This window comes from Coptis chinensis, chromosome 5 (assembly GCF_015680905.1).
Source record: "Coptis chinensis isolate HL-2020 chromosome 5, ASM1568090v1, whole genome shotgun sequence".
In the NCBI taxonomy this organism is placed as follows: Eukaryota; Viridiplantae; Streptophyta; class Magnoliopsida; order Ranunculales; family Ranunculaceae; genus Coptis; species Coptis chinensis.
In genome coordinates, this window is record NC_141460.1 from 88,870,704 (window position 1) to 88,883,462 (window position 12,759).

Genomic DNA, 12,759 nt, shown 5'->3' on the forward strand with positions numbered 1-12,759 from the left:
ATAGTTAACAAGAAATAAGAAATCGGATGTAACTAGTCGAACTAACTTCAAAGTATAAATAACTTGAAATTTGAAACTAGATGCAAATGCATTGAACATCGAACTAACCTCTAAAAATAATTAACTGAAAATAAGAAAATGGATGCAGATGTTTTGAACTAATCTGAAATAGTAATTAATAAGAAATTAGAACCTGGATGGAAATGCAATGAACTAATCTCAAAAACTAATTAATGAAACATCGAAAACTAGATGCAACTGCACTGAATTAACCTTTAATGAATAACTAACGAGAAATCATAAACCCGATATAACCGTGACCGAATTAACCCCGAAAGAATAATTAATCCGAAATCGAAAATTTGATGTAAATCGCATTGAACTAACCTCAAAGAATAAGTAATGGGAATCGGAAACTGGATGTAATAACTACATTAACTAACCACAATGAATAATTAATGTAAAATCTAAACTTGATGCAAATGCATTAAACTAACCTCAAAACATAGTTGTATTATTTGTAGAGGAATATAATGTCCTCGACAAGTATAGTTTTGATTTTAAATAATGTTTATCATAATTATTTTATTATGATTGAGATCTGGCTTCTTGCTATTCAAGTAGTTTCAATATCATTTTCGTCACATTGAAAGATTCTCATCAAACTTCACCATTAAAAAGAAAGTCGATAGGTTTTATCGAGGTTTGGTGTTTTTATTTTATTGAGAGTTGTGCAAGAAATTTAAATTAGTGATTAATATAATTTTTATATATATCTTATAGCTTTGTATAATTACTAACATTTTTTTAGAATAATTTAATATAACGGCACCCGTTCGTAAGACGGGTTTGAAAGCTAGTCCATATCTCATTTATCTCCAATTAAACCTTCCACGTGTCAAACATTGGAAATGCACGATCTTTTGGAAGATGCTACCGGAGTCACTTGCCCACCTTAATAAACCAGCTTTCCAAAGTCTCCACGAACAGAGGACTGAAAACAAAATGGTTATTGAGGTGAGCATCTCCTTTTGTACAGTGCACGTACATGTTAGACTTGATCAAATTTGTTTTACTGTCACGTACTGATGATGAAATATTGAGCTTATTTTTTTTTATGCCACATTGTTTTCAGGCTTGGCATATGGAAGAAAGTAATGAGGATCAAAGACTCCCTCACCATCGAAACCCCAAAGAATTTGTCTCTATGAATAAACTAGCTGGTTGGAGTTTTTACTAATTACTTTATTATTGATTCTTTATAAATCTAATTTCGAATTAACTACTTTATTATAGCAGATCTTGGGGTCTTATATTGGCATCTCAATCCAAAAAATTACGACAACGACAAAGAATTGCAGAAAATTAGAGAAGAAAGAGGATATAATTACATGGTTGTTAATAAAAAATTTAATTTGTTATTAGTCTTAATTAGTTCATTTTTGTTATTTTGTACAATTCTTATTAATTTTGTGACTATTGTAGGATTTTTTGGATTTATGTCCAGAGAAAGTTGAAAATTATGAGCAAAAACTGAAAAACTTTTTCACTGAACACATTCACGGTGACGAAGAAATTCGTTACTGTCTAGAAGGCAGTGGCTACTTTGATGTTCGTGATAACGATGACCGTTGGATTCGAATATGGATTAGAGAAGGAGATATGATTGTCCTACCTGCTGGAATTTACCATAGATTTACTCTAGACGCTGGTAACTATGTTAAGGTAAACTTCGTTGTATCATTTGTTTCAATGGTTGTATGGATGGTTTGGAGCAATTTGAAACCGTTGATTGTTATGTGATTTGTTTGATGTGGAACAAATTTTGGGTGCAGTTGATGAGATTGTTTCTGGGAGAACCAGTTTGGACAGCTTATAATCGTCCACAAGAAGAGCATCCAGCCAGGAAGGAGTACACTAGAAACTTTGTGGAGAAAGCTGGAGTGGCACTTGAAGCTCATTAAAGTGTGTGAAGTGTTCGTTATCTGGGATATATGCAATACAGTGCAAGTATGTTTTATAAGCATGTCTTCCAAATCATAAAGTTAATAATCAGCCTATATATACTGCCTGTATTTGATAATTGTGTACTTCTTTGATGTATTCTAGTGTACAAGTTCAAACGCCGTGGGGTCATGCCTGAAAAATTGAAATAGTATTTTAACTATTTTGAGTTGGTATGCTGTGAGAAATGATTTGCTAGCTGTTTGCACTTTAATTCGTGAGCACTTCTAGTGAGAGACTGAGAGTCTTATGGCCATTGAAGAAGAGTTGCACCATTATTCCGAAGCATAAGAGCCTTGTAAAGTCCGAGCGTACAGGGCGCTGACTTTCATTTTAATGCTACGTCTTGGTCCAAGATCTATGGAAACTGTAATTCTTCATCACCCATACCTCTATACCAAATTTAGATTGATGAAATGTACAAAGGTATCTCTACTGCGTCAGTAACGATTTACAACACATTAGGATTATCATCAATATCATAGTCAGGACAGCTGACGGAGCTTTCTGTGTTCCAAGTCGAAAGCAATGATTATATTTAGCCCTCTTGAGCGTACGTGAGAAGTTGCTAACCAATTAATAGCGCCATTAACAAGTACCCGAGGATGATATCAGTGAGCAAATTGATCTGTAAGGAACACCTTCGAATTTTCGATCCTTATCTGTACATGTATAATTTCTTTTCTTTCTATAGGTGTGGATTTTTGTTTTGGGTGGGGAGCCAACGTCTGAGTTGCCCTCCCCTTCTAGTAGGTGCAACTTGCAAGGAGTATAACTCGAGATAAGAATGGAAGCGCTGCACCGTTATAAAATATCCGATTTTACAGCGTATCCAAAACCAACATTACCTCTATAGCTACCCCCCATTGTATTCTCTTGTAGCAGGATTTAATTACCATATTTTGTCAGAACTAGAATGAGACCATTTGGAGACGGTGTAATAGTCTGGAGAGAATTGAATATCTAGTGAAAAATCATTCAGTTACCACAAGGATGTGTAACCACCAATGTTAAGCAGTAGTTTAAGGTTATCTAATTTTTTTTTTTTTGGGTTCGATCAGTGTGTGTTTTGATGAAGAAGGAATTCTAATCAACTTGTTCCAGGATTATTGAGAGTAAAACCTTCGATAATCTCTCTTGACTCTTGACAAGAGCATAAAATTTGGCACCATTTTTTTCTTCTCTGTTTTCATGGGTCGAAGGTTCCTGTTTCTCCTTGTACGTTCAAAAGAGACGAAGTTGAGAAGCTATTACCTCCTCAAAAATTATGAGAGTTTCCTAGAACGTTGTGGACTCTTTGTTTCTTATTACTCACGTTTCCACCCATGCCTCCCAGGGCCGGCCCTGAGATTTGAGAGGCCCTAGGCGAGCTCTCAAAGCAGGGCCTTAAGCTTTAACAAAAGAAAGAAGAAGAAAATTATATAGGTAAAAAAAAAATTGTTATTTATTTTGAAAGTAGGGGAAATGAAATCTAACCCCACCAAGTCACGAACTAATTACATCAAGTAAAGTATCATCGAAAATTTCCCCGTCTCACAGTTTTAGCTGCAAAATCAGTTATTACATTTGCCTAGTCAAGTTCCTCTGCCAAAGCTTTGTCAATAGATAGCATAGCTAATCCATTTAATTTATCTTGCGACATGGTCGATCGAAGGTAAGACTTAATCATTTTCAACTTTGAAAAGCTCCTCTCCGTAGAAGCAACTGTAATGGGTATAGTTAATAATATTTTGTAAGCAATCCACGCATTTGGAAAGCAACTAGCCCTTAAGTTCAAATGATTTAGCACTTCAATTGCCTTCTTTGCGTCATCTGGTAAAACTTCTTTCAAGAGTTGCAATTCCAAAAATAACTCTGTCTCGTCAATATCAGAAATGTTGTCATGTTTCAAAAACTCTACTAAGTTGCCACAAGAAGCCTTTAAACTATCTCTGTCTATAGACTTCAACTTCTCCAAATTAAACAAGAACCCAAAATGTTTCTCATATACTTGAAACTGTTCAAACCTACTCTTAAGAAAAGAAAGAGCTTGGTCAACAATAAAAATGAAGTAGTTGACTCTAAATGATTCTTCAGCTGACTGTGGCACCTATTTATCCACGTTTTCATCAAATTGTCTCTTTCTACGAATGATACGTTTTTCACGAAAAATAGGCTCAATTTGCATAACACTTGCAACTTCTTTAACTTCTATCATTATTTCTTCAAATCCGGTTTCTCTATACTTTTCGAAAAAGGAAATCAACATTTGTAGTTACTAATAGCGACATCAATCTGCATATCTTCAGTTTGTAAGAGTTTGCTAACAACATTAACACCATTCAATATCGTGTGTCAAACAATTATACCAATCAAGAACTCAAAATTCTCAATATCATGTGTGGCTAGGGACTCAGCCTCACTCTTAGTCTTCGGATCATCACTAGTATCCATTAATTCAACTAAAGCATCTCTTATCTGTGGAGCTTGACTTCTAATCGCTTTAATACTTTCCACACGACTTTCTCAACGTGTTTGTGACAATGCCTTCAAAGTAAGATTGGGACCTCTTTTCATATGTTCTTTGAAAGCTTCCCACCATTTTGTAGAAGAAGAAAACAATGTATATACACGTTGCACCACTCCGAAAAAGGACACAGTTTTAGAGCAAGAGTTAGCCGTATCACACAATGCAAGATTTAGACTATAACAAACACATGGCGTATAAAAAGCTCTAGGATTTATTTCGAGCAATCTTTTTTGTACGTCTTTGTGTTTGCCTTTCATATTAGATCCATTATCATATTAGATCCTTGTCCCCTTACATCATTAATATCAAGTTGAAGAGTGCTCAATACAGCTTTCAGCTCATTAAAGAGTCTCAAACCCGATGTATTGCCCACCTTCATAAATTCTAAAAAGAACTCTTCAATCTTAACTAGATTTGTTGAGACATCCACACATCGTATCACCAGCGACATTTGTTCTTCATGGCTTACATCTGGAGTGCAATCAAGAATAACTGAAAAGTACTTAGCCGCTTGAATTTTCTTAAGAATTGCATTTTTCACCTCACCTGCAAAAAAAATTATGATAACTCTTATAGTAATAGAATGTCACGGATTATCTACCCAAAAGAAAATGCATTAATAACGTCACCTACGAACATCTGAATTAGTTCATTCTGAATGTTGTGGCCAAGATAATGATAGTGAATTTCATGACTTTCAATATGTCGGATGTGCTCTTGCAATATTGGATCAAATTCTGCAATCATTTCAATCATGCTCAAAAAAATACCGTTGTTTTTTTCCTTAATCTTCTCATTGTCCCCGTGAAATGCCAAAGTATTTTTAGCAAGAGCTTTCACAAGAGCAAGTATTGTCACACCCCGAATTTCGACAGAATTCGGAAAAACATTATTTGTTCCCGACTCTTCGATCTCCGAGGTGTGACGCACTCTCCACTTCCAAAAACCATAAAAACGGTTTAAATATGCAGATAATTAAAAACCAATAAAAATTTTAACTTAAACAAAAGTCATCTTCATTACAAAAATTTACAAATGAAAATGCAAATAACCTTATCTCAACTGAAAATCTACATCACCTCAAAGGAAAACAAAGCCTATCTTGAAATGCGACGCTAACGCAAACCACAAGCAGCAACCAATCTTCTTCAACACTAAACCTGTCAATACTTATCAACTATGTTCATTTAATGAACACACCCGATAAGCAAACATGCAAATCGGTCGACATTATAAAAATTTGGTGTGAGTAGCCCTAAAACACAACGTATTCTTATACAAATATATACACAATCCATAAGGCCGTTAGTTCCTCCACAGCAGGCCTTTAACTTTCAACGACTAATACAACATTCTTAACTACAATAAGTAGGGCAGATAGTTCCTCCACGGGTTTTAACTTCCCACCAACCACACAACAAACTATCGCGATAATAAATAAAAGCGGTGTAGTTCCTCCATGAGGCGCGCAGGTTCTAACTAAACAAATAACCAACATATTACCATAATTATATTATTTAAGGCTTTCTTTGTGTCCCTAAAATCCGCGTCGTATCTATGTCTTACCTAGTTTCCCCGGCTACCACAATCGCTTCCCAACGAACATGTACATCCACATGCCTCCCCACATAATGAACCACTTTCGGTGTGTAACTACTACCCCGCGGGATGCCGCACACCGTAACCCTCACACGGAAGCCATTATGCAAGTAATCGCCACTATTCGGCATAAAATATCGTCGTCTCGTTCTATTTTGCGAACGGAATAATCAAAACCACTATTATTCGGGTTATATCGAAGGGCCATTCAGATTCATTGAAACGCTAGAAGGGCCAATCACATTACTTATGCCCGAAGGCCATTTAGATTCAATCAAACGCCCGGAAGGGCCAATCACATTACTTACCCCGAAGCCATTCCGGATTCACTGAAGCGCCCGGAAGGGCCATTCAGATCACATACCCCACCGGGGCAAAATCACATGAGTTGTGGTAGTCAGGTTTTAGGATTTTCATTACGTAATTTATTCAGGTGTCATACATTTATGACTCATAATCATTTCACTATATCACATGCATGTCAAATACATTATTGCACTAAGCCACAATATTTAGAAATATCTCAATTATATCTCGTAACCACTTTCATTCTTTCACGTGCCAATGTATTATTGCACTACGCCACAATATTTAGAAATATCTCAATTATATCTCATAACTACTTTTATTCTGTCACGTGTCAATATATTATTGCACTACGCCACAATTCCGTGGGAAATATCCGCACATACTATACTACCTCATAGTAGCATCTCACATATAAAATAATTGAGCGTTTATACATTTATTTCTCCAAAACTATTGCATTCAATATATATATTTCACATATTATATAATGTCACAATATCAACGTCAAATCTTAATTAGATAATTACAACCAAATTTATACAAGCTTCCACAATATTTTAGCATTTGATTTGTCCATACAATTTAATATATAAAAACGTAACACAATTAAACAGTCAACAGTCCACAATCAAAGTCCATGAATCTAAGTCCGTATATAATTTAATACTCATAAAATCATATATATCAAAGTCTTATTATCGGAATTCCCCTCTTGTTACGTGCCAATATATAATATGTTTTACACACTATTTACGTCAAATCTTAATTAGATAATGACAAACAAGGTAATACAAAGTTCGACAATATTTTATTACTATATTTGTCTATATTCTTTAATATGTGAAAAACTGGAAAAAGTCAACTTTCCACAGTCAACGGTCAAAGGTCAAAGTCAACGGTCAATGGTCAACGGTCAAAGTCAAAGTCAAAGTCAACACGTCATGGTCAAAGTCAACACATCATGGTCAAAGTCAAACTGTCATTGTCAAAGTCAAACTGTCGTTTCTATGTTCAATAGGTTCATGGTCATAGTCATGGTTCATGGCTAAGGTCAAGGTGCATGGCTCATGGGCTCATGACCAAGATAATGGTTCGGACCCAACTGGCCAAGCCCAAACCTTAGAACCCAAAAGTCTAAAACCAACTTATTTATTCCACCTGACCTAATTGGGGACATAAGGATCAACCCATATAAAATTAGAAACCGGCCCAAAGAAACTAATTAGTTTTGGCCCATACAACTTAAACTAAACCGGCCCAAAAACTTTGAACTGAAACCGGCCCAAAAACAGTTAAGTGGTTCTGTCCAAAAATTGAACTGAAACCGGCCCAAAAACTTTAAATTAAACTGGTCCACAACTTAAAACAAAACCGGGCCCAACAACTTAAAACAAAACCGGGCCCAACAACTAATAAGCTAAGGCCCAAAAACCGAAACCCATTGACTTTGGCCCAAGCCCAAGCCGGTCATCTTCTTCCTCCAGCAGCCACCAAATCGGCCACCACCAGCCACCACTAATCTCCACTCGTCCAAACCAAATCGAAACTACTCGGAAAAACCCCCACTACTTTAACAAAAGCGAAATCCACTAACTCCTTGATCCATACTCTTCCTCAAATCTAGATCACGAACCGAGTCGCCATTAATGGCTTCTTCAAGCTTTCAACGATTTCCCTATTCGACCCTCGCCTCTCACCCACTCAAACACCACTAACCAACATCCGCAACACATCACCACAAAACACAACAACCAATTAAACCAAAAAAACAGCCAACCACCAGGTTAGGCCACCGCGCCGTTCTCGCGTCCTTGAAGTTTCAATCAACGCCAAACTCCCCACTACCACCGGTTCAACCACCCATTTCAATCCGGCGTCCATTCTCTAAACTCCCGACATTGACCAAAACAAAAACAACCCACGCACAACAGTAAAACGAGTTCAATACAAAGGTTAGTTTGGAAGCTGGCTTCTACTTGACCCGCCCCGTAGTTTCGGCGGTTTAATAACTTCACGCCAAAATGGTATACTAACCTTACCTAGTTTAACAGTTCAACAGGACGCCAAAGATAATGAGCAGTAACAAATTGAGTGAAAACATGAGACAATAAACTGTTTCTGTATACGGTGAAGTAGAAAAACTAACTACTCACCGGTATTAACAGCTCCTACGAATTCCTCTGAGTCCGAGTCATCGTGCTCCACCCTCCAGCAAATGAGTTTCTAGCTCTGCCTCCATTTTTATTATTTTTTTATTCTCTAAAAACCCTACTCTCTAGAACAATGTGATTATATACTTGGGTCTGAAACCCAAGCCCAACACAGACTCGGGCCCAGAAATCAGGCCCACATGTCCCAAATCCAATCCAACAGATTTTTAAATAACTAATTAAATTAATAAATAAATAAATAAAATACGTATTTTAAATACGGGTGTTACAAGTATCCTCAATAATAGTTGTCTCCACTGTTCTTTTTCTTGTTTGATTTGTTGTTGCACACTTTTATCGATTGTTTCATTCTTTCCTAACCTATTTTCTAACTCACACCAACTATTCAACCGTCATTTGTGCTCAGTACTTTGTTCATGTTTTTGAAGCTTTTCACCAAGATTTTTCCAATTTAAATATCCTTCACTATCCAATTGAGAAAGCTTTCCTCGTTGCTTGAACAACTTACAACAAAAACAGAATACCACAACCCAATCGAATGAGAATAAACAAGCCACTTTCAATCCTGCTTCAAACCATTATCCATACGTCGCACGTAGTGGAAGGTTGAAAAATGTCTACCTTCATCATCTCCAGGAAAATCAGTAACATTGTCTCTTATTGGACCTTTTTTTACCAATAAATCTCTATATTTCTGATCAATCTTATCCCAATTTGCTGGATCAAAATAGTTTGTCGGTCCATATTCTCCATTCTCAATCATAACTTCATTAAGTTCTTCTTGACTTTCAATATTCATTGTCTCTTCATCTTCAGCATTTACTCTCTCTTCTAATTCAACATTATTCATCTCCTCTTCAGCTTCAACATTTGATCTCTCTTCAAATTCATCATTCCCCCTCTCATCATGTTCCATATTCACTATATTTTCAAGCGCCTCATGCGCAATATCTTCATTAGAAGTCTCTGTTTGTCCACTAGTAGAAAGAAATTTAAGAATACTTCCTGCCTGAGATTGAGCGAGTTCTTCTTGTTTTTGCTTCTTTTTTCTCTTAGCACTATCCGATGGATATTTTCTAGCGCTACTCATGATACTAACCACTCAACAGAATTTCTGAACAACAAAGACTAGCAAGTCAGACAACTAGCTTAGAACATTTTTCAAACTTTTGAGTCATTCAAAATATAGCATACATAAAATGAAAAATTCAATCAAATTCATATAAGATTATTGCTACAAAAAATTCAATCAAATTCATCCAATTTAAAAAGAAAAACAATAAATAGAGAGTTGATAAGGGTTAAAGGAACATACAAAGCATGTATATTGGGATCACCTCTGGTAGCGTAGCAGTCTTGTTTGCAACTCTTCAAAGACTAGTGGCTCTCTCTTCTATTTGTTTTTTTAGTTTCTTTGTTTATTTTAAACTAACCTTAAACCCTTCAGTTTTTTTGAAATAGAAAAGACCGAAAGAGAAGACCTCCAGGAGACCGAATAGAATTGTATTGTTTGGGTTTGTTTTTTGTTGGCTGGGCTTAAATCAGTTGGGTCAATCTAATGTTTGGCCTTTTATTGCTTAAATAAGTTGGGTAAATTTAATGTTTGGATATGGGCTTTATTAGATAGTGGGTGGAGAATTGGGGGCCTTTTTTCTTGTCAACAAGTGGGGTCCCTAGGCGGTCGCCTAGTTGGCCTTGCCCCAGAGCCGGTCTTGTGCTCTCCTTCCTAGTCTCTATTTAGGCTACCTTTGAACCCTAAAATAGTTTCTAAGTAAATACAAAAGCCCTAAGATTCAGACCTCCTCTTTTTCGTTAAAAATGTCATCACTCTCTCGCCTTCTCAACCAAAAGTTTTCCGTCTCAAATTTCCACCCCAATTTCTTAAGACCTAAACTCAAAACCATTCTTCCCAAATATAGTGAGAAGAGATGGGTGACTGGTACTGGGGAGAAGAAAGCGCAATGAGCCAATGGGGAATCAGATAAGGGTAATGTTCAATCATATTTCAATGGTGCTTTAGAGCATCTTTAATGGTGATAGCTCCAAAACACCAATTTTTTGACCAAACCAAATCCCAAATCACTCAAATACCAAACATCTTCAGTCCAAACATCAAAGATTCGACACCAAATTGTGTTGTTTTGGATAAACCGCACCAAAATAGTTAATGCGGCTTTCAAAACACCGCACCAGAATCCAAACCGCACCAAAATAGCTAATGCGGCTTTCGAAACACCGCGCCAGAAAGCCCAATGCCCACTGCAGTGTTTCGAACACCACATGACTTTTGAAACACAGTGTCGTATAGTTTAGCCCAAAGCCCATGTTGTTTTGAAGCCCATGATGCTTTCTAAAAACCACACCTAGAAACCCATAATGCATCCAAAGCCTACGTGGTGTTGGAAAAGCGGGGCAGTGTTTTGTAAAGTGTAAACAGAGTCGTACGTTTGATACAATATCAAACCAAACACCCAATGGGAGCTCATTTGATGTTTGGTTTTGTGTTTTTTTATGTTGGAATTATTTAGTCTCACCACTAAAGATGGTTTTTTACCAAATTTTCAAGAATTTGGTGTTTGGTCATGAATTGGTGTCACCATTAACTATGCTCCTCGAGTTGTTTGATTTCAAAAAATATGAGAAATGCCTAGCTTGTTTATTTAGACTCAGTGTAATTAAATTTAAAGCTTTTAAGCCATTTATGGTTGGTTTGGAACACTATGTAAAGCTCACAAAACATATTGAGAAATTCGATCGTATAGATACGGGAAAATACCGTGGGGTCGTAACAGATATTTGGCCATTTGGTATTCTTCTACACGAATCATCTGGACTGAGTAGACTGATCTGGTATCTGTTAGTATAGTTGTATGAACACAGCAACTAAAGTAGAACAGAAGGAACATTAGCAATAAAGAAACAAGGACAAAGAAGAATCGGGAATAACCAAGGCGCGGATTAGGCGTCAGTCCTTAAGGAAAGATTTAAGCCCGCTTCCAATGGTGCGAAAGGCAACAAAGCGTCTTCCTCCACAGGATTCAATGGTTAACAGCCGACTGACTTTGCACTAGAAACGGACTACCCTCTAGAACGGCAATATAACTCTCTCAAGCGGCCGAAGGAAGAAGAGAAGAAGAAAAGGACCTGGTTTGAGTTTTGTTTCTCTCGAGTTGAGTTTCGATCAAGTCTCCTCTCTCTATGGACTCCACAGTCCTATTTATAGAGGTTAGGAGGAGGAGAGAGACCAACTCCTAATAGAACACTCTGAAACTTCTTTGCTCAAGAAAAAGGCAAAACAAGTTTAGGCTATTGGTCAAACCACTACCCACAACAGTAAGCCCAAGCCCAGGCCTCGAACCCTACCCGATGTGGTGGATAACCAATGTGGGACTATCTACTATGCACTAAAGTGGAGAGAACACCATTTGTTCATCTCCTCCACTTTGCACACACACACTAGTATTTAGAAATACACAAGAGATTCCAACAATCCCCCACTATTTCAAAATACTAATAGTCCCCCACTATTTTGGAATAGGATATTACAAAAGAAATGGGTTAACGAAATGCCAGAGAGAATCGAAAAAACAATGCATAAGATACTGGTGCTTTACGGGCTTGAACCAGTCATAGGGTAACATGTCTTATAATACGTGAAAGTGGTGGATTAAAAAATCTTTGAACCAACATTCCTTTGTAGTAAAATAGAGGACATGCACCCACATTGCTCTTTCATTATATGCCCTTACCAGCGGTGTTGCTTTTTGGCCCTTCTCTTTTGCGTTCCATGAATGCTCTAGAGTACTTGCACGAATACTCATAAGAACCGACCAGTTCTACATTCACGTAGGTGGATATCCATCAAGTGTACATTGCGGTTAAAATACACTATCTCATTATAAAAAATGGACTATGGATTCCAATAAGAGTAAAATAACTCATCCTTTCTCATTGCAATTCAAGTTATACAAAGTATACAAAAAATGCTATCTAGTCATATGGTGGGGCGTCTCAAAGAAAGACAATAGCATACCGGCGGCAATGAGGTGACTTGTTTTTCCCTTTGAACCTAATTCATGGGATCTCCAATCACATAGGTGGGGTTCTTGCGTCGATTAATAAGCCCTCTATCTAAGCAAAAGTCTCATCCCCTCGACATATAACCAC

General features: G+C 36.9%; 1 protein-coding gene across 2 annotated transcripts; it reads left to right on the forward strand.

The window, feature by feature from the left end:
* Nucleotides 1-863: 863 nt before the first annotated feature.
* Nucleotides 864-2,167, forward strand: LOC147499837 (acireductone dioxygenase 1-like). Of its 2 annotated transcripts, none has more exons than XM_086561598.1 (5): nucleotides 864-1,017; nucleotides 1,136-1,223; nucleotides 1,297-1,394; nucleotides 1,486-1,725; nucleotides 1,836-2,167. In XM_086561598.1, exons 1-5 carry the CDS (start codon nucleotides 931-933, stop codon nucleotides 1,962-1,964), a joined length of 642 nt encoding a protein of 213 aa, XP_086417724.1. In that variant the 5' UTR covers nucleotides 864-930; the 3' UTR covers nucleotides 1,965-2,167. The 2 variants fall into 2 exon arrangements, with proteins under 2 accessions (XP_086417724.1, XP_086417725.1); XM_086561599.1 differs by having other exon boundaries at nucleotides 865-1,017; nucleotides 1,300-1,394.
* Nucleotides 2,168-12,759: the final 10,592 nt, after the last annotated feature.

Bases quoted from the DNA above. Each gene is read 5' to 3' on its own strand.
- LOC147499837 (XM_086561598.1), top strand. From the start codon at position 931: ATGCTACCGGAGTCACTTGCCCACCTTAATAAACCAGCTTTCCAAAGT. The intron at 1,018-1,135 runs GTGAGCATCTCC...CATTGTTTTCAG, and splicing joins AAAACAAAATGGTTATTGAG to GCTTGGCATATGGAAGAAAG. The intron at 1,395-1,485 runs GTTGTTAATAAA...TGACTATTGTAG, and splicing joins AAAGAGGATATAATTACATG to GATTTTTTGGATTTATGTCC.